At 35.3% G+C, this 24,594-nt stretch overlaps 1 protein-coding gene across 8 annotated transcripts in view; it reads left to right on the top strand.

The window, feature by feature from the left end:
• Window positions 1-24,364, top strand: part of TRIM33 (tripartite motif containing 33) — a 144,106-nt gene extending 119,742 nt beyond the window's left edge. For 2 of the 8 annotated variants that reach the window (XM_033861542.2, XM_019919644.3), the window contains 10 exons: window positions 5,653-5,785; window positions 7,222-7,285; window positions 9,822-9,981; window positions 11,408-11,757; window positions 13,863-13,986; window positions 15,688-15,762; window positions 17,689-17,841; window positions 19,267-19,317; window positions 19,397-19,605; window positions 20,726-24,364. In XM_033861542.2, coding sequence (XP_033717433.1) covers window positions 5,653-5,785; window positions 7,222-7,285; window positions 9,822-9,981; window positions 11,408-11,757; window positions 13,863-13,986; window positions 15,688-15,762; window positions 17,689-17,841; window positions 19,267-19,317; window positions 19,397-19,605; window positions 20,726-20,855 — 1,449 coding nt within the window. In that variant the 3' untranslated portion in view covers window positions 20,856-24,364. Of the gene's footprint in view, window positions 1-5,652; window positions 5,786-7,221; window positions 7,286-9,821; window positions 9,982-11,407; window positions 11,758-13,862; window positions 13,987-15,687; window positions 15,763-17,688; window positions 17,842-19,266; window positions 19,318-19,396 lie in introns of all 8 variants that reach the window. The other 6 variants (XM_033861571.2, XM_073809337.1, XM_073809341.1 and 3 more) reach the window with 6 other exon arrangements.
• The last annotated feature ends 230 nt before the right edge of the window (window positions 24,365-24,594 follow it).

Below are 24,594 nucleotides of genomic sequence, written 5' to 3' on the forward strand. Positions count from 1 at the left end.
TAGATGTAGTATTCTAATGATATATTAAATTCTTTGTAAACAATTTTCCGTATTTGGAAAATACGTACTTATCTGTATACTATACTGGATAATATGAAGTCTTGGGAAAACCATGTGTGTCTTTCAGATATTCACATGTAAATTTAAATGTTATAGAATACCCATTTCTGTACTGTGTTCCCAGTACTGGCTGTCTTCCATCTTTACCAATATGATAGGTAAAAATCATGTTTGGTTATTTCATTTACATTTCTTTTTTTCATGTGGTTTGTTATCTTTTCTCAGGTTCATTGATTATTTGAATTTTTTTGTGGATTGTCTTTTTCCTTTGAATTCATAGAAGTTATTTATATAACACTTACCTATTCCATGCAATTATTTAAGGATGCTTAAAAAACATTGGTTTAATGAATATGTGAATTAATATTTTTCCCGTTAGACTTGTAACTTTATATATAGTGACTCTTCATCCATGTCTGGTGAAATATCGAGGTAAATCAGCTAGCATTTCCATGTTGGTGCTGTAGTGGCATCAGGGAAGTTATGTACTTGGCGGTTTGCTTCTTCCTAATCTTTCCACTCTTGTAGCCTTAGTGTTGTCTCTCTGGCCAGAGATATAAATCGCAGGTGGGAGAGTATAAAAGGAGTGGGAGTGGGAGTAGAAGTAGGTAACTTGCGACTTTCATGTCTGTTTTGAATCATCCTCTCCTCCTTTATGTTTAGGTGAGATATAGCGCAAATTTTATCTGTGGCCCATGTTAGGAACTGCCCCTCTTCACAAATCCTCTAGTTAACTCTAGTTGCAGCTAGGGATTTTCCTGTAGTTACAGCTTACAAGTGGATCCTTGGCCAGTAGCTCTGACCACTGAGCAGGCACAACTCCTAATATCTCTTAATCGTCCCTCTAGCTAGCCCACGGCAAACTCTCACCTTTAGCCTTTTATGTCTTTGAGATGAGGTTTTTAAAGGGCTTTTCTGTGGAAGGCCTATTTACCTTTTTTTAAATTGAGGTATAATTGACATGTAACATATATTAATTTCAGTTGTTCAACATAGTAATTTGATATTTGCATACATTGCAAAATGATTATCACAATAATTCTAGTTAACATCAGTCACCACACATAGTGTAAAAATTTTGTGTGTATGAGGTGAGGGCTTTGAAGATTTTTCTCTCTTAACAACTTTCAGATATACAGTAGAGTATTACTTATAGTCACCATGCTGTACATTACCTCCTTATGATTTATTTTATAACTAGAAGTTTGTACCTTTCGATTCCTTTCACCCATTTCACCCACCTACCAACTCTGGCAACCACAGATCTATCTCTGTATTTACAAGCTTGATTCTATGTTTGTTTGTTTGTTTTTAAATTCCACATATAACTGAGATCATGTGGTATTTGTCTTTCTCTGTCTGACTTATCTCACTTAGCTTAATGCCTTCAGGTCCATCCATATTGTCACAAATGACAAGATTTCCTTTTTTTTATGGCTAATATTCCATTGTGTATATAGATATAGCACATATTCTTTATTCATTCAGCTGTAGCTTTATCTGTTCATCTGTTGATGGACACTTAGGTTGCTTCCATAACTTTGTTATTATAAATAATGTTGCAGTGAACATGGGGGTGCATATATGTTTCAAATTTGTGTTTTGGGGGACTTCCCTGGCGGTCCAGTGGTTAAGACTCTGTACTTCCACTGCAGGGGGCATGGGTTTGACCTTTGGTCTGGGAACTAAGATCTTGCATGCCATGCAGTGCAGCCAAAAACATAAATAAAAATTTTTTTTTAAATTAGTGTTTCTGTTTCTTTTTTTTTTTCCTTCATATAAATACCCGGGAGTGGAATTGCTGGATCATATGACAGTTCTATTTTTAATTTTTTAAGAAATTTCTATACTGTTTTCCATAGTGGATGTACCAATTTACATTACCACTACAGTGCACAAGGTTCCTTTTTCTCTACATCCTTACCAACAGCTGTTATCTCTTGTCTTTTTAATAGCCATTCTAACTGGGGTGAGGTGATAGCTTGTCGTGGTTTTGATTTTCATTTCCCTGATGATTAGTGATGTTGTGCACCTTTGCATGTAACTGCTGGTCATCTCTATGTCTTCTTTGGAAAAATGTCTATTCAGATTCTCTGCCCTTTTTTTTTTGGCTGTGTTGGGTCTTAGTTGTGGCACACAGGATCTTTCATTGTGGCACAGGTTCTTTGTTGTGGTGTGTGGGCTTCTCTCTAGTTGTGGCTTGTGGGTTTTCTCTCTCTAGTTGTGGCCTGCAGGCTCCAGGGCACGTGGGCTCTGTGCTTGTGATGCACAGGGTCCAGAGTGTGAGGGCTCTGTAGTTTGCAGCGTGCCCGGTCTCTCGTTGAGGTGCATGAGCTCAGTGGTTGTGTTGCGCGGGCTTAGTTGCTCCGTGACATGTGGGATCTTAGTTCCCCGACCAGGGATCGAACCTGCGTCCCCTGCAGTGGAAGGTGGTTTCTCTACCACTGGACCACCAGGGAAGTCCCTCTGCCCAATTTTTAACTGGGTTGTTTGCGGGTTTTTTGTTTTGTTTTTTTGGCTGTGCCTTGCAGCATGCAGGATCTTAGTTCCCCAGCCAGGGGTTGAATCCCCACCCTCTGCAGTGGAAGCACAGAGTCTTAACCGCTGGACTCCAGGGAAGTCCCTGAATTGTTTGATTTTTTGCTATTGAGTTGTATGAGTTCTTTATGTATTTTGGATATTAACCCTTTATCAGATATATGATTTGTGAATATTTTCTCTCATTCAGTAAGTTTCATTTTGTTGATGGTTTCCTTTGCTGTGCAAAAGCTCTTTAGTTTGATGTAGTTCCACTTGTTTATTTTTGCTTTTGGAATCAGATCCAAAAGATGATTGCCAAGATCAGCGTCCAGGAGCTTACTGCCTATGTTTTCTTCTAGAAGTTTTATGGTTTCACGTCTTACATTTCAGTTCTTTAATCCATTTTGAGTTGATTTCTGTGTATGTGTAAGATAGTAGTCTGATTCCATTCTTTTGCATGTGGTTGTCCAGTTTTCCAACTGTCCAACATTGTTTATTGAAGAGACTGTCCTTTCCCCTTTGTATATTCTTGGCTTCTTTGTCTTAAATTAACTGACCATATAGGTGTAGGTTTATTTCTGGCCTTTTTATTTTGTTCCATTGATCTGTATGTCTGGTTTTATGCCGACACCATACTGTTTTGATTACTGTAGCTTTGTAATATAGTTTGATATCCTGGCCTGTGATGCTTCCAGCTTTCTTCTTTCTCAAGATTTCTTTGGCTATTTGGGTTTTTTTGTGGTTCCACAGAAATTGTAGGACTGTTCTATTTCTGTGAAAAATGCCATTGGAATTTTGATAGGGATTGCATTGAATTTGTAGATTGCTTTGGGTATTATGGACATTTTAACAATATTAATTTTTCTAATCCATGAGCCCAGAGTATCCTTACATGTATCTTCTTCAGTTTCTTTTATCAGTGTTTTACAGTTTTCAGTGTAGATATCTTTGACCTCCTTGGTTAAATTTATTTCTGGTTTATGCTTTTTCATATGATTTTAAATGGAATTGTTTTCTTTTTTTCTTTCTCTTTTTCTGTGTGTGTGTGTGTGTGTGTGTGTGTGTGTGTGTATGATGCACTTTATTTGGCCACACCGCATGGCTTGCAGAATCTCATTTCCCTGACCAGGGGTTGAACCTGGGCCTGGTAGTGAAAGCCTGGCATCCTAACCACTAGACCACCAGGGAACTCTCCTGGGATTGTTTTCTTAATTTCTCTTTCTGATAGTTCATTATTAATACATAGAAATGCAGTAGATTTTCATATATTGATTTTGTGTCTTGCAACTTTACTGAATTCATTTATTCTTACAGTTTTTTGGTGGAGTCTTTAGGATTTTCTATATATAATATCATGTCATCTGCAAATAGTGACAGTTTGATTTCTTTCTTTCCGATTTGGATTCCTTTTATTTCTTTTTCTTGTCTAATTCTCTGGCTAGGACTTCCAATACTATGTTGAATAAAAGTGGTGAGAGTGGGCATCCTTGTCTTGTTCCTGATCTTACAGGTGAAGCTTTCACTTCTTCAGCTTTTCACTGTTAGGTGTCATGTTAGCTGTGGGCTTATCATAAATGGCCCTTATTATATTGAGGTACATTCCCTCTGTACCCACTTTGCTGATAGGGTCAACTTATATTGATGAAAACTATTTACTTTAGGAGAGTCCTCCCTTGCCTGTAATGTGTTGTGAGCTGCTTTATTCTGATCATTTTTATATCAATCCAGTCCTACCTTGGTTTGTATCTATAGTTTTCTTCAAAGTTTCTGCTTTGATGCCATTCTTTCCTGTTTTATAGCCTTGAAAATCAGTGTGATTTTGAGAGGAGAGTGAGAAGTAAATGTATATGTTCAGTTTTCTGTTTTTTTAAAAATATATATTTATTTATTTAATTTTTGGCTGCATTGGGTCTTAGTTGGGGCATGTGGGATCTTCCGTTGTGGTTCGCGGACTTCTCTCTAGTTGTGGTGCTTGGGCTCCAGAGTGCACTGGCTCAGTAGTTGCGGCATGCAGGCTCTCTATTTGTGGCATGCAGGCTCCAGAGCTCATGGGCTCTGTAGTCACGGTGAGCAGGCTTAGTTGCCACACGCCATGTGGGATCTTAGTTCCCCAACCAGGTATCGAACTGGCGTCCTCTGTATTGCAAGACGGATTCTTAACCATTGGACCACTCGGGAAGTCCCGCAGTTTTCTGATTTGAATGAGAAGTAGATTTCCCTAAAAAGTAATCTTGCCTCTAGTAGAAGATTAAAAGAGGCAGGTGTGGGTAAAAGTAGATCAGTAAGCAAGAAGATTAGCAGTTAAGTAAGAATAGTTTAACTATCTCTGATATGGAATAGTGTAATATTTTTCTTAAGGTAATTTTCATAATTAAGTAGTGTTTGTTACTATTTCTTACATAAATATTTTCTCATTTCATCATCACAGTTCTTCATTGTGGGTGGGATGTTTAAAAACAGGGGACTGATATTCAAATTGGGAACCAGCTCGCAGTCACAGTGCGAGCTCCTCTGGCTTTAACCTTCTGCATATAAAGTGCGAAAAGGGCTCAGCTTTCCTGTTGACTGCTGGCTTTTTTGAGTGTAATAAGGGAACTTATATCCCAGGCTAAAGGCTTTCTGTTGAGTATACAGACTTTTCAAAGCACTGAAGTTAGGTACTGACATTATTCGATACCTGTTTAGTTGAATGATTCTGGCAGGACCATGGATATTGATACTAGGCGCAGGATGCTGAAAACAGGATCCTGCATCAACCTTGAAAAAAGGCAAAAATGTAAGACTGTGTCAGAGGTATTTTCATAGTAAAACACAAAGGATTTAGTGGGTTATTGGGTTTTGTCTTGAGCTCCCAATCATTTATTGAAGCATATTAATTATAGCTATATTCACATAAACTATATACTATTTGGGTCCTCGAGGAAGCATAAGGAAGGAACAATTAAGCCAAGTTTGATATAAGGTAATCTGCTTATTAGTAAACTGTGAGCATAAATGATTAAACTAATGAAATTAATAACTTCTCCTCTGCTTTAATCAAAGCAAATTTATCTTTTTGTTCTTTTTCTTTAGTTGGAAGATGCTGGTTCAAGTAGTTTAGATAATCTACTAAGTAGATACATCTCAGGCAGTCACCTACCCCCACAGCCCACAAGCACCATGAATCCCTCCCCAGGACCCTCTGCCCTATCTCCAGGATCATCAGGTAAAGTCAACTGAGGTACCGTCTCATTTCTTTAACACCTTAAAAAAGTATCTCTCGGTATACGTATTAGGGTTCTCCAGAGAAATAGCACCAATAGGAGAGGGGTGTGTGTGGGGAGAGAGAGAGAGAGAGAGAGGTGACAGAGGTTAAGGAATTAATTGGTCCACTTGATTGTTAGGGCTGGCAAGTCTGAAACCTGCAGGGCAGTTAGCAGGGTGGAGACAAAGGGAAGAATTGGTGCTAGTCTTGAATCGAGGCAAAATTCCTTCTTGCTCTGGGGACCTCAGTCTTTTCTCTTAAGGTCTTCAACTAATTAGAGGCCCACCCTCATTATGTTTTACTCAGAGTCTACTGATTTAAGTGTCAGTGACATCTAAAAAATACCATTGCAGCAGCATCTGGATTGGTGTTTGGCCAAACAACTGAGTACCATATTCTAGCCAAGTTGAGACATAAACTTAACCATTGCAGTAACATTTTTTTTTCCTGATCTAATTATTTTTCTTTCAATACTGTGGACAAGCTTCAGCGAACTGAAATAATAATATATATCTGTAGTGTACACTGTTCAGAACTCTAATGTACCCCTCCCTCAACCCCCAGTTATATTCATGTTTTTTGCTGGATTTGTAGATGAATTTAATTTCTGTGTCTTCTATTTTACAATACATGTTGTCATTTGAAGAATTCTTTGGTTTAAATCCAAGTTTAAAACACTTTGTTAAATAATGAAAAAATTGAAAATTTGTTTAAAAAGCAAGAATTGAGGAAGGGCAAGTGAACTTTCAATTTGCAGTTAAAAACTTAAAATTTACTGGAAACTATTAAAATGTGACTAATCAGGTCCTGAGCTATAGATCTCTTCCAAAATCCCAGTTTTATTAACACTATTACATGAATGAGTGATTAAAGCATCTCCAAATAGATTGACAGTGCAGAAGTGGTTATGGGATATATTCATGGTTTCTTACTGAAACATATCACCTCATTATTTCTACAGTAAGAGTAGTTCAGCTCTAAATGTGGGTTTTTCATGAGATGTATCATTAATACCTTTTTTGCATCATATTATTTTTGAGGTTTAATATAAGTATTCCAGGACTTTTAAAAGGAAGAATAATTAATAGGAATCTAGGTAGGATATTTACCAAATGCGTGGGACGGCAAATAGCTTTCTCTTGATACGGTAGTTTCCATTGATTGAATAGTGGTGCTCTGAGAGGATTCTGAGAATGGTATCTGGGCTCAGCTGAGAGAAACTGATTGATAGCTGCCAACAATAACACATGAAATCCTTGACTTTGAGACTAAGACAAGGGCTGATTTCCAGGAATTGCTGAATTGCCTTATAATGATACTTGAATTCTGTAATTAGTAGGTAGAATTCTGAATTTTCTTACCTGCATAGTTATTCATTTTGACTTATTATTTTTCAGGTTTATCCAATTCTCACACACCTGTGAGACCCCCTAGTACTTCTAGTACTGGTAGTCGAGGCAGGTGAGTATTTACATTATTAATAGCTTTATTTTTTCTTTTTATCAAGAAAAATTTCAAATACGTATTCTAAAAAGTAGACTATTAAAATGAACTCCCGTAAACTTTTCACCCATCTTCAACAATGATCAAGTTATGACCAGTCTTATTTCTTCTATACTCCTACCCATTCCCCCCGTTCTAAATTATTTTGAGATAAATCTCAGACATTTTATCATTTTACTTGTGGTTGTTTCAGTATATATCACTATATGTATCACTTCAGTGTATATATATACACTTTTAAGTATGTATCACTTTAAGGATTTAAAAGTTTTATAACTATGGAACCATTATCACACCTAAAAAAAAAATTTACTAGCTAACTCTCTAACATCAGTAGAGCTCTAGTTAATGTTCAGATTTCCCAGTTTTTCTCATAAATGCTTTTTTTTTTAAATTGTTTCTTTGACTCAGATTCAGATAGGCGCTATACATTGCCATCAACCCATATGTCAAGGTCAAACAGTGTATTTGTTGAAGAAATGTATTGTTTGTCTTACAGAGTTTTCCTCATTTCCCCATCTTGTCATTTAAATACACTACCTTCTGTTTTTTTCTCTATATTGGTATTTAGATCAGGAGGGTTGATTAGATTCAGGTTTGATTTGAGGGAAAGAGGTAGGGAGAATACTTCATTGTGGTGATGTGTACTTCTTTCAGGGTCACAAAATGTCTGGTCGCTTTTGTTGATTCTTTTGTGATAGCACCCATTAATGATCATTGCCTTAGCTCGTTTTTTTTTTTTACTAGTTTAAAAATATTTTAATTATTGTATCATACCTTCTTTGTATATTAGTTTAGAATACTTCTGTAAAGAGAAATTTTCTGCCATCAGCTATTTGATTATGGGAATGGCAGAATAAATTGATTCTTTCTCTTTATTTACCTATTTTTATAATAATGAGTTGATTCCCAGCTCCCTCCAACAGTGACCAATGAATGTTATTAACTTTATGGGCTTATATATTTAAACATATTTTATATGTTCTAAAATTATAATTGTTATTTTTATTGATGCTTAAATTGTTCCATATTTGTCCTATCAGAACTTTTCCAAGTTGGCTTCATAGTTCTTTTGCTATAACCCCAGTAGTTGTTGAAAGCATTCTTGTTTCCTGTCCTGATGTTCCTGGTTCATCTTGTACATTTCTTGCCTCAGGCCTGAAATCAGAAATTTCTCTAGGAAATCCTGGTCATGTTAGTGGGGAAATGGTGCTTCAAGACAATCTTCTGGGTACTAGGGGCACTCACTGCTACTGAATTGTTCATGGTTTCTTATGCCTTTTTGGTGGACAGAGAGCTAAGAAATGGTAGTGTGGGGGATTTCCCTGGTGGTCCAGTGGTAAAGAATCTGCCTTACAATGCAGGGGACGCGGGTTTGATCCCTGGTCAGGGAACTAAGATCCCACATGCCGTGGGGCAACTAAGCCTGCGTGCCGCAACTACTGAGTTCGTGTGCTTCAACTAGAGAGCCTGTGTGCTGCAAACTACAGAGCCCACGTGTCCTGAAGCCTGTGCGCCCCAACTAGGGAGAAGCCCGTGCACTGCAACGAAGAGCCTGCTCGCCACAACGAAAGATCCCGTGTACCGCAGCTAACACTCAAGGAAGCCAAAAATAAATTAAATAAATAATAAATAAATAAATGTTTTAAAAAAATAAAAGAGTTAAGAAAAAGAAATGGTAGTGTGGAAAGAGTGTGTGTGTGTGTTAAAGGTAAATGTAATAAATGTCGACTGATTTTTATTCTTTAGTTTGAATATTTTAGTGCAATGTAAGAAATTTTATTTCAGATATATGAATGTTCTGTATTTGTATATATATGTGTGTATGCATTTGGTTCTATATTATATACTTGCTTGGCTTTTAAATTATACTTTCAATAATCAGTAGTTTTAAAGAAAAGTACAAATTGAGTGAAAAAGGTTTTCATTTTCGACAGTAATACAGTCTTAGTTATTCACTTCTCTTGCCAGTGGTTTTGCTTTGTGGACTAGATAGAACCAATTAGTCATGTACCTGTCCTCTTAGGCTATTATCCCATTAATTCAGATAAGGACTCAAAAGCTGAAACAGTGATTCCTTTGAGGACACTTCATGAACCACTGTTATTGAGGTTTCCTTCAGATGTTTGGGGGTAGAGAAGAATTTAAACGTCTTATATTATATATAGAGAGAGAGAAGCAATCACTATACTAATAGCCTAGACAAATGATTGTTTACTAGATTCCTTAAATGATGTAGTATAAGTGCCTCAGACCATAAAATGTATTTTTCAGGTCTTCTGAAAGTTTGACCTACGTTTTTTAAAAATTTGAAGCCAAGTTTATAATACACTCCTTTTAATTGCATTATGAAGTATCCTTATCTGCTATAAAGTTAATAAATTGTTTTCAGTTTAATGAACATTTCATATAACTTAACAAGCTTTTCATATAATTGTTTTTATGTACACCATACAGTCAAACATATGTGACCTTTATTTGTTGTTTTTGTTAGCTGTGGGTCATCAGGAAGAACTGCTGAGAAGACAAGTCTTAGTTTCAAGTCTGATCAAGTGAAGGTCAAGCAAGAACCTGGCACTGAAGATGAAATATGTAGCTTTTCAGGAGCTGTGAAACAGGAAAAGACAGAGGATGGCAGGAGGAGTGCCTGCATGGTAAGTTCCCAGTGGAATCTGTCAGGAATTTAAGGAGGTCACTTCACTGATTCTTCCATCTCTGCATGTATTAGTCTGGTTAGTGGTCCTATGGACCTGTATTCATTTTTGAATTTTTATACGTGGTATAACCCAGATATCTCTTTTTCTAACTGAATTTTTTCATCTAAGTGTCAACTGTAATTGATGAGAAAAGACTTACTTGTATTAAGGACTCATTTCAACTTTTAGTTTGTAATCGGTCATTATTTTTGCCATGATTCTAAATTGGGTTCTAGCTTGTTCTAAATTGATTAATAATTTCAATAGTCACATTCAGTCTCAAGCTGCAAAAATCCTTGGCTATTTTCCCTGGACCGGTGAGCTCAGGATTACGACCGCTGACATGAAAGAAGTTTAATGCTCACAGAGTTTTGTGATGAGAAGATTGCCTTTGGCTTATGAATTATTAACCATTTTAGAATTCCTCAGCTAGAACGTTTTATAAAATTTATAGTATAGAATGAAGGAAGGCCCAAGTCCCTCCTTATTTAGAAATTTTGATCTTGGTTTTTTCTTCCTACCTACACTTATGTCTCATTTTCTACATGGTTGGCACATAGAAATTTCAGCTATGTAGATTTAGAGAGTACTGTTATCTCTTCACTCAGAACTTGGTTTGGAAAGTACCCCCAAAAAACAGTGCAAAATGGTGGTGAAAGATTTTACATTGTCACAATCTTCCTTTATTAGTAGAATGATAAGTGGGCAGAAGAATATTTCAAAATGCTTTTCAAAAGCTATGTGACAATAAGGACCTACTGTGTAGTACAGTGAACTATATTCAATATCTTGTAATAAGCTATAATGGAAAAGAATCTGAAAAAAAAGTGTGTGTGCATATATACACACGTATATATACACACATATATATATAACTGAATCAATTTGCTGTACACCTGTAACTAACAACATTGTGAATTAACTATACTTCAATTAAAAGAAATGGTTTAAAAAGCCAATATAAAGGGGAAGAAAAAGCTATGAGACAGATTGTTGAGTGGAAAATAGTGTATCATAGTCAGCTCTCTACAGGAAAAGTACAACCCTATGCTCACTTCCCAATCAATGTGCTTAACAGTTTAATTAATTCCTTTATTATCCAAGTGAACCAATATTACAGAGACTGCTCCCTAAAATCATACATTAACATGCCTGAATAACTTCGGGGTTATTTTCATTCTTTTATGTTACTAATATGATTTCAAATAATTTTATAATAAATAATAGTAAATTCCAAAATAATTTTAAGTTATGTCAGTATATCATGTTGTATATACATGTTGACAAAACTTTAAACACACAGAGACACACATGCATGCACGCACACACTACGAACAGTATGGATTAAATGTTTCTTCAAGAATTTGTCCTTGCTTTGTTTTAGTTGAGCAGTCCTGAGAGTAGCTTGACACCACCTCTTTCAACTAGCCTGCATCTAGAGAGTGAGTTGGACGCATTAGCAGGCCTGGAAAACCACGTGAAAACTGAACCTACAGATGTGAATGAAAGCTGCAAACAGTCAGGGCTCAACAGCCTTGTTAATGGAAAGTCCCCAGTTCGAAGTCTCATGCACAGGTCGGCAAGGATTGGAGGAGATGGCAGCAGCAAAGATGATGACCCAAATGAAGATTGGTGTGCTGTCTGCCAAAATGGAGGGGATCTCTTGTGCTGTGAAAAATGTCCAAAGGTCTTTCATCTAACTTGTCATGTTCCAACACTTCTTAGCTTTCCAAGGTACAAGTGAAATAACTGATTTTTTGTTGTTTATTTTTATAAGCTAAAGAAGTAACAAAATTATTCAGGGCAGATAGCCTTCTTAATGACTGCCTATTACTCCATTACCTTCTAGAAAAATTAACAGCTGAATGAAGAAATGTGCAAGATCTAAGTTGTGCATTAATGTTTAAAAAAAATAGACTATTTCTTGGCCTTCAATTTATACTTAATATAAGCAAATTAGATGAACCTGTAAATTATGAGGTGCAAGAGACTAGGGTATTGAGAAACTTAGTTGATTTCCTCTTGAAGATAATTTTTTAATCTATTGCCATCAATTTTAATAGGGTCTATAATAATGGCTTTATTTATGAATAGTATTCAGTTTGAGGCAACTCTATTGGATCTTACCAAAAACTTACTTTTCTAATGTTTGAAAGCTCTTGAAAGGCACTTTAAAGAAAAAAAAACAAGTACTTTGTAAAAATACCTTTAATGTCTTGAATTTTTTGAGGAATAGCTTCATCTTGACCACTGGAAGCTGTTAGTTGGTAGTGCCTACCTGAAGCACAGTGTGCAGATTTCTCAGCTTTCTCAACTTTTCCTATTTGGAATGTCTTTTAGTCATTAACTTTGGAACGGACAGTTACTGAATTCGTTATTTAGAAGAGAAGATGGTACGGTAAAGATAAAGCTTGGGGCGACATATGAGCATTGTCCTCAGACTATATGACCCCCTTGGCGGCTAAGTCTGATTTCAAGCATTAAAACATTCATTGATGAACATCCAGTGCAAGCTGATGATTCCAGCCAATACAGCAGAACAAATGTGCTGGGCTGGGTTACGATACCTGTAGTCTGGTCGTAATTCTGTAGTGAACTAACTTAATTAGCTTGGACGGTTCACTGATTTTCAGGAATTAGTTTCTGCATGTACGAGTAGTAGAGTTTGGATTAGAAGAGCTATTTTTGTTCCCTTCCATTTAACATATTTATTATGTTCGTGGTATTTTGTCTCCAGTTGATTTCAGAGACCTTAAAATAGTAGAATCATACTTATTTCTTTAAGCCTTCCTTCTTCCCCTACCCTAACCCCCTGGTTTTTTAAGTGAAAGTAAACCAGTGTCCTTGGGAAAACCCAGCTTCTTTCTGCCTATAGATGAAAGATTCACATTTTTTCTCAGATTCCTGAGAAGTAATGATTTTAGTTGATTAATGCTACCCTTTCTGAAAAATTCAGCCTTTAGTATTAGAAAAGTAGTGGATATATGAACAGTGCCAGAATATTTTTCTGAAGCATTGTAATTCTTACCTAAATCTTAGAAGGTGTAGTCCTTTGCCACAGATGTATTAAGGATCTTCTTTTCCTTTACTCTTTTAGAAAAAAACATTGGCATTTTGGTCTTAAAATTAAGGCTTTTCATATTTTTGTTTCCGTTGGATAGTAACATCTGCTGGAACATTAGAATTTTGCCACTGAAAGCTTTCTCTCAAAGGCAGATGCTTTGGAAGGAATTGAAACTGTTGACACAGTTTTAGTATAATCCCTAGACTTAGAATATATATATGATGAGGAAGAGAAAGGGGAGAATGCATTTGAAGTAATCAAATTGGAGTTTATGGTTTGATAGAAATCCTGATACAAAAAACTATTGACTGAGCAGATTTAAAAGACTGGCCATGAAAAAGTAATTGTTATATTTTTGGCATCTTTAATACATGCCAAAACAGTACGAGATACCCGAGGGACTGTATCGTGTACTCCTTTCTTCTTCATGCATATGAGGTCACTGTCATGGTCATACTGGGGTATTGAGAATTGGTCTTATGCTGCAAGTGCTGATCATCAGCTTTGTGCTATGAAGAGACAGACCCCTTTTGAATAGAGATAGTGGGGTTATATTGCTTTCCAGAAGGTAATCAGTTGAAGAATGGAAACATTTGGGGAAGCTTTTATCACATAACTTCACTTTATGAGATGTGGCAAAAATAGTACCTCTCTTTTCCACAAAAACTGGAAAGGAAAGAAAACAAAGAAACTGGAGACTTCCTCTAAGGAACTAGCTTCCTTAGAGTGGGTTTTGTTATAATTACATGGACTAATTGCCTATTTCCTTCTTTAGTGGGGACTGGATATGCACATTTTGCAGAGATATTGGGAAACCAGAAGTTGAATATGATTGTGATAATTTGCAACATAGTAAGAAGGGGAAAACTGCACAGGGGTTAAGCCCCGTGGACCAAAGGGTAAGTGTCAGATAAATTGATTTATTATTAGGGATTCTGTAGTTGTGTGGCTATACATCTTTTTTTTTTCTTCAGTGTAATATACATATAACCTGATAAATTTTCATTTTTTAATCTCATTATCTGACAGTATGTTCATAATTTCTGAAATCTTTGTCTGTAGCCCTCAGCTCTAGGCTCTTAGATCTAGCTTCCTCATACTTAACATTTCCCAGCGAAAATCTTGATTTCTAATCCTCTCCTTCAAAAAGCAAAAGCAGGGGACTTCCCTGGTGGTGCAGTGGTTAAGAATCCACCTGCCAGTGCAGGGGACACGAGTTGAAGCCCTGGTCCGGGAAGATCCCACATGCTGTGGAGCAACTAAGCCTGTGTGCCACAACTACTGAACCTGCACTCTAGAGCCTGAGAGCGACAACTGCTGAAGTCCACGTGCCTAGAGCCCTTGCTCTGCAACAAAGACATGCCACCCCAATGAGAAACCTGTGCTCCACAGCAAAGAGTAGCCCCTGCTCGCCACAACTAGAGAAAGCCCCCGCACAGTAACAAAAACCCAATGCGGACAAAAATAAATAAATTTATTTATTTATTTATTTATTTTTAAAAAGCAAAAGCAAGAAAATAACGACATAAAAAACTGCATCCTTCTCTCAGTAATTCCCATCATCAAATGGTACCACCGGTCATCTCTGTTGCTCAAGCAAGCAATCTGTTAGAAGAATCAGGAATGACTATAATACCATTTTCTCACTTCCCCCAACCATTACCTTCCGAGACAGCCATCATAGTTTTTCATCTGCACTATTGTAATATCTCTTTGCTGAACTCCCTGATTCTACTCTTGCCCCCTTACAGTCCATTTTCTATGCAGTACATAGTGTTCTTTTTTAAATATGTAAACAAGTCTATCACTTCCTTGCTTAAAATCTTCTAATAGCGTCCCATCATATTAAGAATGAAATCCAAAATCCTCTCATCATTTCACTCAGATTTCTTTTGATCTGGTCTATAGTCTGATCTCCAAAGACAAAATATCTTTCACGTACTTCTGTGGTCATTACAGTTACGTTTGGCTTTGATCTAATGTATAAACTTGCAAAATCCATCTTCCACTATCTTTGAGGAGAAGGTATGTGTTTAGAGTATACAAACGGATATTAAAAAGTTTAAGCATATAAACACTATAAATGTAAAATGCATATCAATTTACTTCTGATTGTATAATGAAATTCTAGAATTGGACTGAGAAGACACAGACAGTTTTTATTTAATTTTGAGCCTGAGCAGAATCCTTTCAAGAAAGGGAATAGCATGTATCTTGCCTGCCTCAGGGAATTAAAATGAGTAGCAGCAATCATAAATTGTTGTACAAAATGCTGTATGTTGCTTTAATGACTCCTTTCTATTTGTATAAATAGTTACGAGGTAATAGTAGGTAAATTACCTGAGTTATCAGATGAGAACAAAGGCACTCTGTCTTTGATAAGTTCATTTAAAGTAGGACAGAAGATAGTCATAGTCTCAAACCTAAATAGAAAACAAGGTAGTTTTCTTTGGGTGTATATTTAGTTGGATAGCTAGTATGTAGGAGGCTTATCTTCAGTTTGTTGTAATAATGCTTTGTACTGATAAAGTTCTTATTCTTAAGAATATCTTTTTAGAGGGAAAACATTTCATGGGTTTTCCTTTCTTTTCTTGGGCCAGAAGTGTGAACGTCTTCTGCTTTACCTCTATTGCCATGAATTAAGTATTGAATTCCAGGAGCCAGTTCCTGCTTCGGTGAGTTGTTTACCTTAGTACCTTCCTGTTGAAGAAGTTTTAGTATAATACTTAAGGGTATGGGCTCTGGCCTCAGACTGCTAATGGTAAAACTCAGGCTTGAATAATCTCCTCAACCAAGATGCTCAAATTCTCTTTTCTAATACTGTTTCTTCCCTCATTGGGTTATTTCAAGGATTCTTCTGTACAATAACCTGTGTAAAATATGTTAGCATAGTACCTGATAAAATTTCTGAGTAATAAGAAGTACTTGTGATGTTATTAGGGCTAAATGGCTATGAGATTCACTTGTTAAAATTGCAGTTTGTTTTTAAAGACCGTTGCTGTGATAAAAACTTAATGAATTTAATTTCCACTTCTTTTATTGGGTTGGCCAAAAAGTTCATTTGGGTTTTTCCATAAGCTGTTACTTTTAAAATGGACATAAAGGATACAGGTACAGGTATAATGGAAAGAGTCTTGAACTAGGAATCAGAAGACTTAACTTTTCCTAGTTCTGCCGTTAACCAGCCTTATAACTGGGGAAATTACATAATTTTCTGCCTCTACTTTTTTTTTTTCTTTTTTGCGGTACGTGGGCCCCTCACTGTTGTGGCCTCTCCCGTTGCGGAGCACAGGCTCTGGACGTGCAGGCTTAGTGGCCATGGCTCACGGGCCCAACCGCTCTGCGGCATGTGGGATCTTCTCGGACTGGGGCACGAATCCGTGTGCCCTGCATCGGCAGGCGGACTCTCAACCACTGCGCCACCAGGGAAGGCCTGCCTCTACTTTTTTAACTGTACAGTGGGAATATTGAACTAAATTATTTCTAAGGTTCCAGTTCTATGATTGATTCTAGGATCTATATCTTAGGGAGAAAATAACTCTATATAAGTATTAATTTGAACAAAAGTGTAAAGTTGAACCTTGCACACTGGTTCTGCTTCATAAGCCCTCTTTTATGAACATTCAAGATTAAGAGAAGACTGTGGGAAAATTTGCAAGCCAATGCCCTTTGTTTATCTTACAGGAGATTTTTGTAAGGAGTAAAGGCTCTAAAATTCCATAGTAAAAGGAATATCAGGGATGCTCAGTGCCTTATAAATGGTATAAGAATATGCAACATATATTTACTTGCCGTCAGTTGTTGAATTAAGATAATATTGGATACCAGGCCTGTTACAGAGCATTGAATAGTAATTTGTTTACTGGGTAGGCTCCGGAATGGATTTTAAAGTACAAAAGGTCTAGATACAAGGAAGATATTTTGTTCAGATAGTAATCATCTGATACCAGGAAGTCTGTCTGTTCTTCAAGTTTAGGGACTTTACAGTAGAAGATTACTTTCCAGTGTTTTCTTTTCATGAACTATTTAAATAGTTTCTCCATGTTCAGTTATTTTGCAAGGATACAAATTTTTGGCCAAGAGTTGCAGCCAGAACTCCCAAGTATAATCCTAAATGATTAATAAAAATTTATCTTGTGTTACTACAGTCTTTGCCCCTCTATTGCTATGTCCAGAGTTCTCTGTGATACAAGGTTTTATCCTCTAAAAGATACCCTATTCTAATAATAACAATACATTTTGTAATCTTTTTCCCTTTTTTAAAAAAAACAGGAGTCATACAATTCTGATGGGCTAGATTTGTCCTTAACACTAGTGGTTGGCTACCCTTGCTGATTGCTTTTTTTCCAAATTTTCTTATTAAAGATAGAACTTTGGGTCCTTCACTAACCGTGGACACTGCCACATATTCTGACTATGATTTGATTTTCATGATGTGCATGTGACAGAAGATTTAAAGTACAATTCATTATACTCAAAATTTGCATGCAGCTGGCTCGATCAACACATGTTTTTCTCTAAAATTAATATGCTTTGCATTTTCAAATTAAACACTTCGGCATTTTTTGAGAATCCTTATCTATCCTTATTTGTTTCTTTAGATACCAAACTACTATAAAATTATAAAGAAACCTATGGATTTATCCACCGTGAAAAAGAAGCTTCAGAAAAAACATTCCCAACACTACCAAATCCCAGATGACTTTGTGGCTGATGTTCGTTTGATCTTCAAGAACTGTGAAAGGTTTAATGAAGTATGTTAGCTTCCAAACTATAGAGTCTTGGATTAGTAGTTTTTGTTTGTTTGCTTACTTGGTTATTGGATTTTGTTTTTCCTGCCAAGAGATTTTTCTGAGTTGATTTCTAAAATTTATTCTGCTTCAGTTCTGTCAAAAGTAAAATTTGATTGCATCCACAGCTCCAAAGAAGAAAGTTTACTGTGTATAATTTGAAGTATATGCTTAAATATAATGTATTAAATTAAGAATATTATTGGATATCCCTTTCTGTACATGTTGAGAGTTGAGATAAGTATAGAAGATAGTCTGTAGTTAAGTATATTTTGTGGGAAATGATTACAGACAAGCCTACATTTGGGGTACATTTAGGAAAGGCATTTGTACCAGTGTCCTTAGATTTTGTTATTGACCATATAAATATAGAACCTTAAAACTATAAACTCACGTGGCTCATCTTGAATAGTAGCCCAGAGTGTATAATTTTGAGTTATCTGATCTCAGTGTGACTTTCATTAACTTTGGTTATGTATTTTTTTGAGAATAAAGATGAGCTATCCATACCTTTAGAAGAAATCTGATAGATATTTACCTCCTTCAAGGAAATTTTTGTCATCTTTGGGAAGCTCAAGTCTCTTATTGTTCAGGAATATTTTCATTATTGTAAGAGAAGAAAATGGATGAGACTCCACAAAATCTTCAAAAAGATTACTACTAAAATCTTTATTGCTGATAAAATTTGGGTGCCATATGAATGTTATTAAAAAATCGAATTGAATCATTTAAAGTGTACTCATAGTTTCCCCTGGAAGCATCTAGGTGACTTTTTAAAATAAAAAATTTTTTCTTATTAGGTGACAAGTTCTGGTCACCTTTATAGCAATGTGCCACAGAGAATATAGTAAAACCTCACTCACTTGAAGGTAAATTAATACAGTCCCAAGTTTCTTGTGTTATTTTCTAATTCAGTTAGATTATTTTCAAATAAGTATACTTTCATGAACCATAGCTAACATTTGCCAGGAAGAAGACTCATTTTATCTGCTTTAATAATAGTTAACTAAATTATGATTAACAAATTGCCATACAGATAGAATTCTGACTTAGTGGTTGTTGAAAGTTTGGCAGTTTTTTAAAAAATATTTCTTATATCATTTTTTTCACAAATATTTTTCTCTTAAATATATTGATGTATTCAAACCAACTCCTACTCAGGTTGACCTCACTAATTCAGAATTTGAGACAATTTTGCAGTAGCTTTAGTAATAGCTTTGTTAAGAAAGGGGGTCCATGTTCTGTATAATTTTAGAAAGCACTTGATCTGGTCATAGCAATTTGTTCCTCCTAGTATGGCTGACTTTCGTCGCCAATCCTATGCAGTCTTATAACTTTAGAAAGGATTATAATTTCCCTTTTTTTTTTTGACTCTGGTATCCTTTTTAGATGATGAAAGTTGTTCAAGTTTATGCAGAAACACAAGAGATTAATTTGAAGGTAAGCTTTTCAGACCATGCAAACTTGGTGAAGGAATATGCATTACCAATAGGTGAATATTCCTATCTTTTGCTTGCAGGCTGATTCAGAAGTAGCTCAGGCAGGGAAAGCAGTTGCATTGTACTTTGAAGATAAACTCACAGAGATCTACTCAGACAGGACCTTCGCACCTTTGCCAGAGTTTGAGCAGGAAGAGGATGATGGTGAGGTAACTGAGGACTCTGATGAAGACTTTATACAGCCCCGCAGAAAACGCCTAAAGTCAGATGAGAGACCAGTACATATAAAGTAAAATGACATGAACTTAAATCAATTGTTTAAAAAAAGAAAAGAATGAAAAACTTTTATTTAAGTGTTGCTGGAATATCCTGCCTACAGTGGGCACCTCCTCGAAGAAGCTGATAGCTTTTACACAGTATTAGATTGAAATAATGGACAGAAAACACATTCTTGTCAAGAAAGGGGGGAAGGACTCTATTTGCAACTTTAAAAGTAAAAACAAAAGCGAAAGTAAAATGATTTGAAGATTTCTGTTACCGCAGAGAATGGTTCTGATTTTTAGAATGGGCAGATGTTGATGATCACTTGGTATTGATTGGTGCAGATACTGAGTGTTCAAGTACTTAAGGGTCATGTCACTGGTTAAATTGTCTCTTTGGAGTAGAGTGCACAATTATTAAACCCACTTTTATGCCTCCCCCTCCACACATATACATACTGGCTTATTTTCTAGTTAAAAATCAAAGTTGCTCAGATTCCACTTTGATGTCAGTGCAGATGTGCATTGCATCATGCTGTTATATTTTCTCTCATTTTGATGCTGTTGGGCCTTAGTTTTATATTGGTTTAAAGAACTCAACAATAGTTTATTTTCTGTTCATACTTAAGAGCCTAGGAAACATGACCATTGATCATCATTTAATCAACTTTAATGTTCTACTGAAATAAATATGGTAACCTTTCAGTAGCAGATCATTTACAGTAGTCATTTCCAGAAGACACTTCCACAGAATTGCACTTCCAAATCAAATCATCTGATCATAGTTATTCCCGTGAAAGGTAGAATGTTTGTTTGAAAATTAATCTAGTTTTCTGTACATTTAAAATTTGATTGCGAAGGTGACAGCTGGCTCTTATCCAGTCTTCCTTCATATCAGTTTTCTGATAGACCACTATTGGCAAACAGTAATCTGTCAACTACCAAATGTGTAAAATTTTCTGTATTTCACTTTGTCTTATTTGTAAATAGTGAACTAAAACTTCTGGCAGATCAGCAACATTTGCTGAGCCTGTTTTTTAAGCTAATATGTATTCTTACTAATGTTCCTATCAAGAATGGATTTGTAATATATGCTGTCTATTTCTAATGTTCACATTCATATTTTGAGGTTCTATCTTATTTTAATAGAGAACAGACTTCTCAGAAAATCTTCAGAAGCAGCTTATTATTAAAATATCAAAATATTGAAATAAACCCGGTGGGGTTAGAGTACTCATCCGTCCACCAAGTGGGACATTTGCATGGACTGGGGGCTTAAAGGACGTAGAAGAGACCTGTAAGTATATCCTGAAAATGAGCCAATCAATCCCCACTTGAATGGTTACTGGAGTAAACCCACCTTTACTACTCTGATTTTAGCACCCGAGGCAGATAAACCACCTTGGCTCTGTTTCATTTTTCTTCTCTTCATTTGTGATGCTCAGATCCAAGATGCGTGTTCTAGACTGTGTACAGGCTTCTCTTTTGTTGAGTTAAAAATTTTAGTCCTACTTTTGTATGGACATGTTAGAATGTAAAGTGACCAAAATAGAAGACTTTCCATTAGATATTTTTCAGACATCAGCAGATTTGTGGCAAATCATTTGCCTTTTTAAAAATTCAGCTTGAACAGTTCAGACAGTAGACTACTCAGAAAAAATTATTTGACATAATTGTCTAAGAGGTAAATATTTTTTAGTGCGTATTGAATCAAATAAAGTGCTCTAAAGAAGTTATTATACAAATTTCTTTGGGTTGTTTTTCTTTTCTTAACAAGTGGTGGGGGTAAAAATGAATATGATTCAAGCCTTCTGATGGTATATTGGTTTTATTATTGCTACTGACTTCATTCTGTGGCTTTCTTTTAGCTTCTTTTTCAGTTTCTTTATAAGTTAAACTTCAAAACATATACCAAACTTTTATCATTTTACTCAAATTTTAAGTTCTTTAAGAACAGGTTTCTTATAAAAAGGAGAAAATTGTTTTAAAATGCCTTTATGTGTGCATTTTCCTCTTTCCCACAACATTCACGATTTCAGTTTATCAGGAGACTTACCGAAGGGCACATTTTTGGAAAGTGATGAGTAACAGTATAACTTCATTTTGCCAAGCCACTGAGTTCTAATATTTTATGCTTGCTCTTCATATGAATACTTTTCACGAGTCTTAGATAATAGGTTCTACCAACGGGGGCAGAAACAAAAATTTTAAGTAAATATTTATTTCTTGATATTTGGGGCCTTAAAAGGTAATGTGTTTCATTCAAAACATTTCCATGTTAGATGGCGTTTTTGTTTTCTTTTAATTTAAGATTAGTTCTTAAAAAGCTACTTATTGCCAGCATTTAACAGGCTTCATTTCTCTTAACAGAAGGTAGTTCATACGGCTGAGGAATTACTATTATATAGCTAGCAACAAACCACGTTTAAGTGAAGGTATTCACTTTAGATTTCATTAAAGCTTTTTTCTTGCACATTTATCATTGTGTTTCTAAGCTGATTTGTTCAGCACTAATATGACTGTAAAAAAATATAAAAATTTAAATTGGTATTCAGATATCTTACATGTTTTCCTACTCATTTATGTTTTAAAAAGACAAATATTGATCCCTGAAGGTGTTTGTTTTGATACTCCCTTACATTTGTATTCTTTGTTAAAAGGCAGTATTTTTGATTTGTAGACGTTAAATGTTTCCTTAAAAGCTTGCAAACTTTCACCACACTTCATTTTTCATTTTCACTAAGAACAAAGTGTTCCTCAGTCTGTTCCTCTGGCTTAAATTTGTCTTTTTGTAGCACTGAGTGAAGGAATTGCTTTGCAAGGTGAAGTATGTATGTGTTCCAAGGTATGGTTAAATTGTAGATCATGCGCTATATTGAAACATCAAATCATTACCACAGAGAAAGGTTAAGGCATTGAATCCACTGTTGAAATTATTCTTTTTGGAATCAACAAGGTACTTTCTGACTTCTATTCTTATATAAGGGAATTTTAAATAAATTTTAAAGTTAGTTAATTCTAATTTTTTGTTATAACACTTTGAGATTTTTAGTTAATCCAAAGAAATAATGCTTTTAAATAGAAGCAAAAGGTTTATGGTGTGCAAATTATAGATTTACCAATTACCTCAGCAGGTATCCTGCCATGTAACTATTAGTGATTAGTTTTAATAAGCCAGTAGACTTAGGTTTTCTGACTATGCTCCTGGGTTGTGGCCTACCATACATTATTAAACAGTCTCTTAGTAGTCAAAATGGGAGTAAATGCTGTGGCCCCCTCTCTCTTGGCCTTTTAAAGTCCTTTACCCATGCTCACTCACATATAACACATGAAGTATAAAAATCTCATTTCTTGAGGTCAGCACTGCTTATTTGCATACTTAACTTTGGATCAGTGAGTAGTTTTATAAAATCCAACCTCCCCAACTTCCCTAATTAAAACAATCAAGTTCTTAATTCATACCATGAATTCTTATACCATCTATATTAATAATCTGCTGGAGGTGATCCAAGGTTTAGTGTATTGCAGCTTGATCATATACCAGACCTGGATGTTTTATTTCTCTCACAGTTATCTCCTCCTTGATAAAGCAATAACACTGCTTTAAGTCTGTTGCCTAATAGCATGTCATAATCCTCTCCTGGATGGTGATTTTATAGGAAAGTTTGTATGCATATCACCCAGTCTATCTTTTAAAAATTAAGGAATTAAATGTATGCTGGAGCTAATGACAATATATTGTGGCATTTTATTTTAAAAATTGGGGAAAGTTGCATATTTTTTTAAAAGTAGGCATTTGAGTAAAAGAATTGAAGGTACTTTTTTAAGAAAAAAATTTATATGCCACAGTTTACATAGACCTTTCAGATTTCAACATGTACTCTTGGATATAATGGTTTGTTTTATTTGGTCAAAATGCATGTATAGCATTTCTTCCATTTAGTTCCTTGTGTTTGCCTTCGTGGTCTTTTATATATTTTTTATTGTATCTGAGAAACAAAATTATCTTTGAAAATAAGTCAATTTGGATATATTTGTTATGATCAAACTACAAAATGTACAAAATTAAGTTTAGCCCTTTTCTAGAAAGCAAGTGATCTTTAAAATTAAAAATACTGTTCTTTTAAATTCACCAAATTTGTATGTGGGAAGGCACTGAAATGATTTTGTAAGTGCCACTGCAGTACTCCCTTTCAAGTGTGGCCTAAATTTCAATCTTAAGAACGAAATGCATGTCTGCTCCTGGTCTGAAAAATGTAGGTATTAACTATGTTTTAAATCACAGTGAAACATGTATATAAGCCTATAACAAAAAGATTTGTGCAATCTGAAAGCCTGTTGATTTTCTATGTAGACATACCTACACACGAAAGGGTTAAATTCACATCCTTACTAGTTCCTTGCTTCCAGTATTTCAACTCTTCTCCCCTCATTATTATTATTACTAATATTACAATTACTATTATTTTTGCACATAGTTAACTACCCGTCAATATGATTCTGAAAGAAAAAGTGCTGTTTCTGTGGTATTGTATTCTCTAAATCATCATATTTAATTTTTTTAAACAAGGTTGCAGTTTCTAATTGTTCCGTTCCTGTGTTTTTTGCTGGTGTGTAATAAAAGCAAGATTTTCTTTTCATGGTTATTTAATACATTAGCTACCTGTAAATATTTCTTGTTATAATGCTCTGGAATGTGTTGTAGAAGTTGTATTAGATTAGTTTAAAGCTTTGTTTGAAAGCCACATTGTTTTGGTTATTTCTATTAAATTAGAAAATTGAAAAATTTTTCAAATGAATTTCTTTTTTTTTTCTTCCTCTTTGAGTTGAGACTTAATCATTTAAATTTATTTTTAAAATTTATACTCTGTGCAGGGCACTGGAGATATTGTCATGAACAAGATAAAATACAGTCCCTTCCCTCACGTGTTTAGACTCTGTTGGAGAATGATGAGTGCTATGGTAGGGATTAACACATAGGAAAGGATCTAACCCCAAATTTTGTTGGTCAGGGAAGC

This window comes from Tursiops truncatus, chromosome 1, assembly GCF_011762595.2.
Source record: "Tursiops truncatus isolate mTurTru1 chromosome 1, mTurTru1.mat.Y, whole genome shotgun sequence".
Classification (NCBI taxonomy): domain Eukaryota; kingdom Metazoa; phylum Chordata; class Mammalia; order Artiodactyla; family Delphinidae; genus Tursiops; species Tursiops truncatus.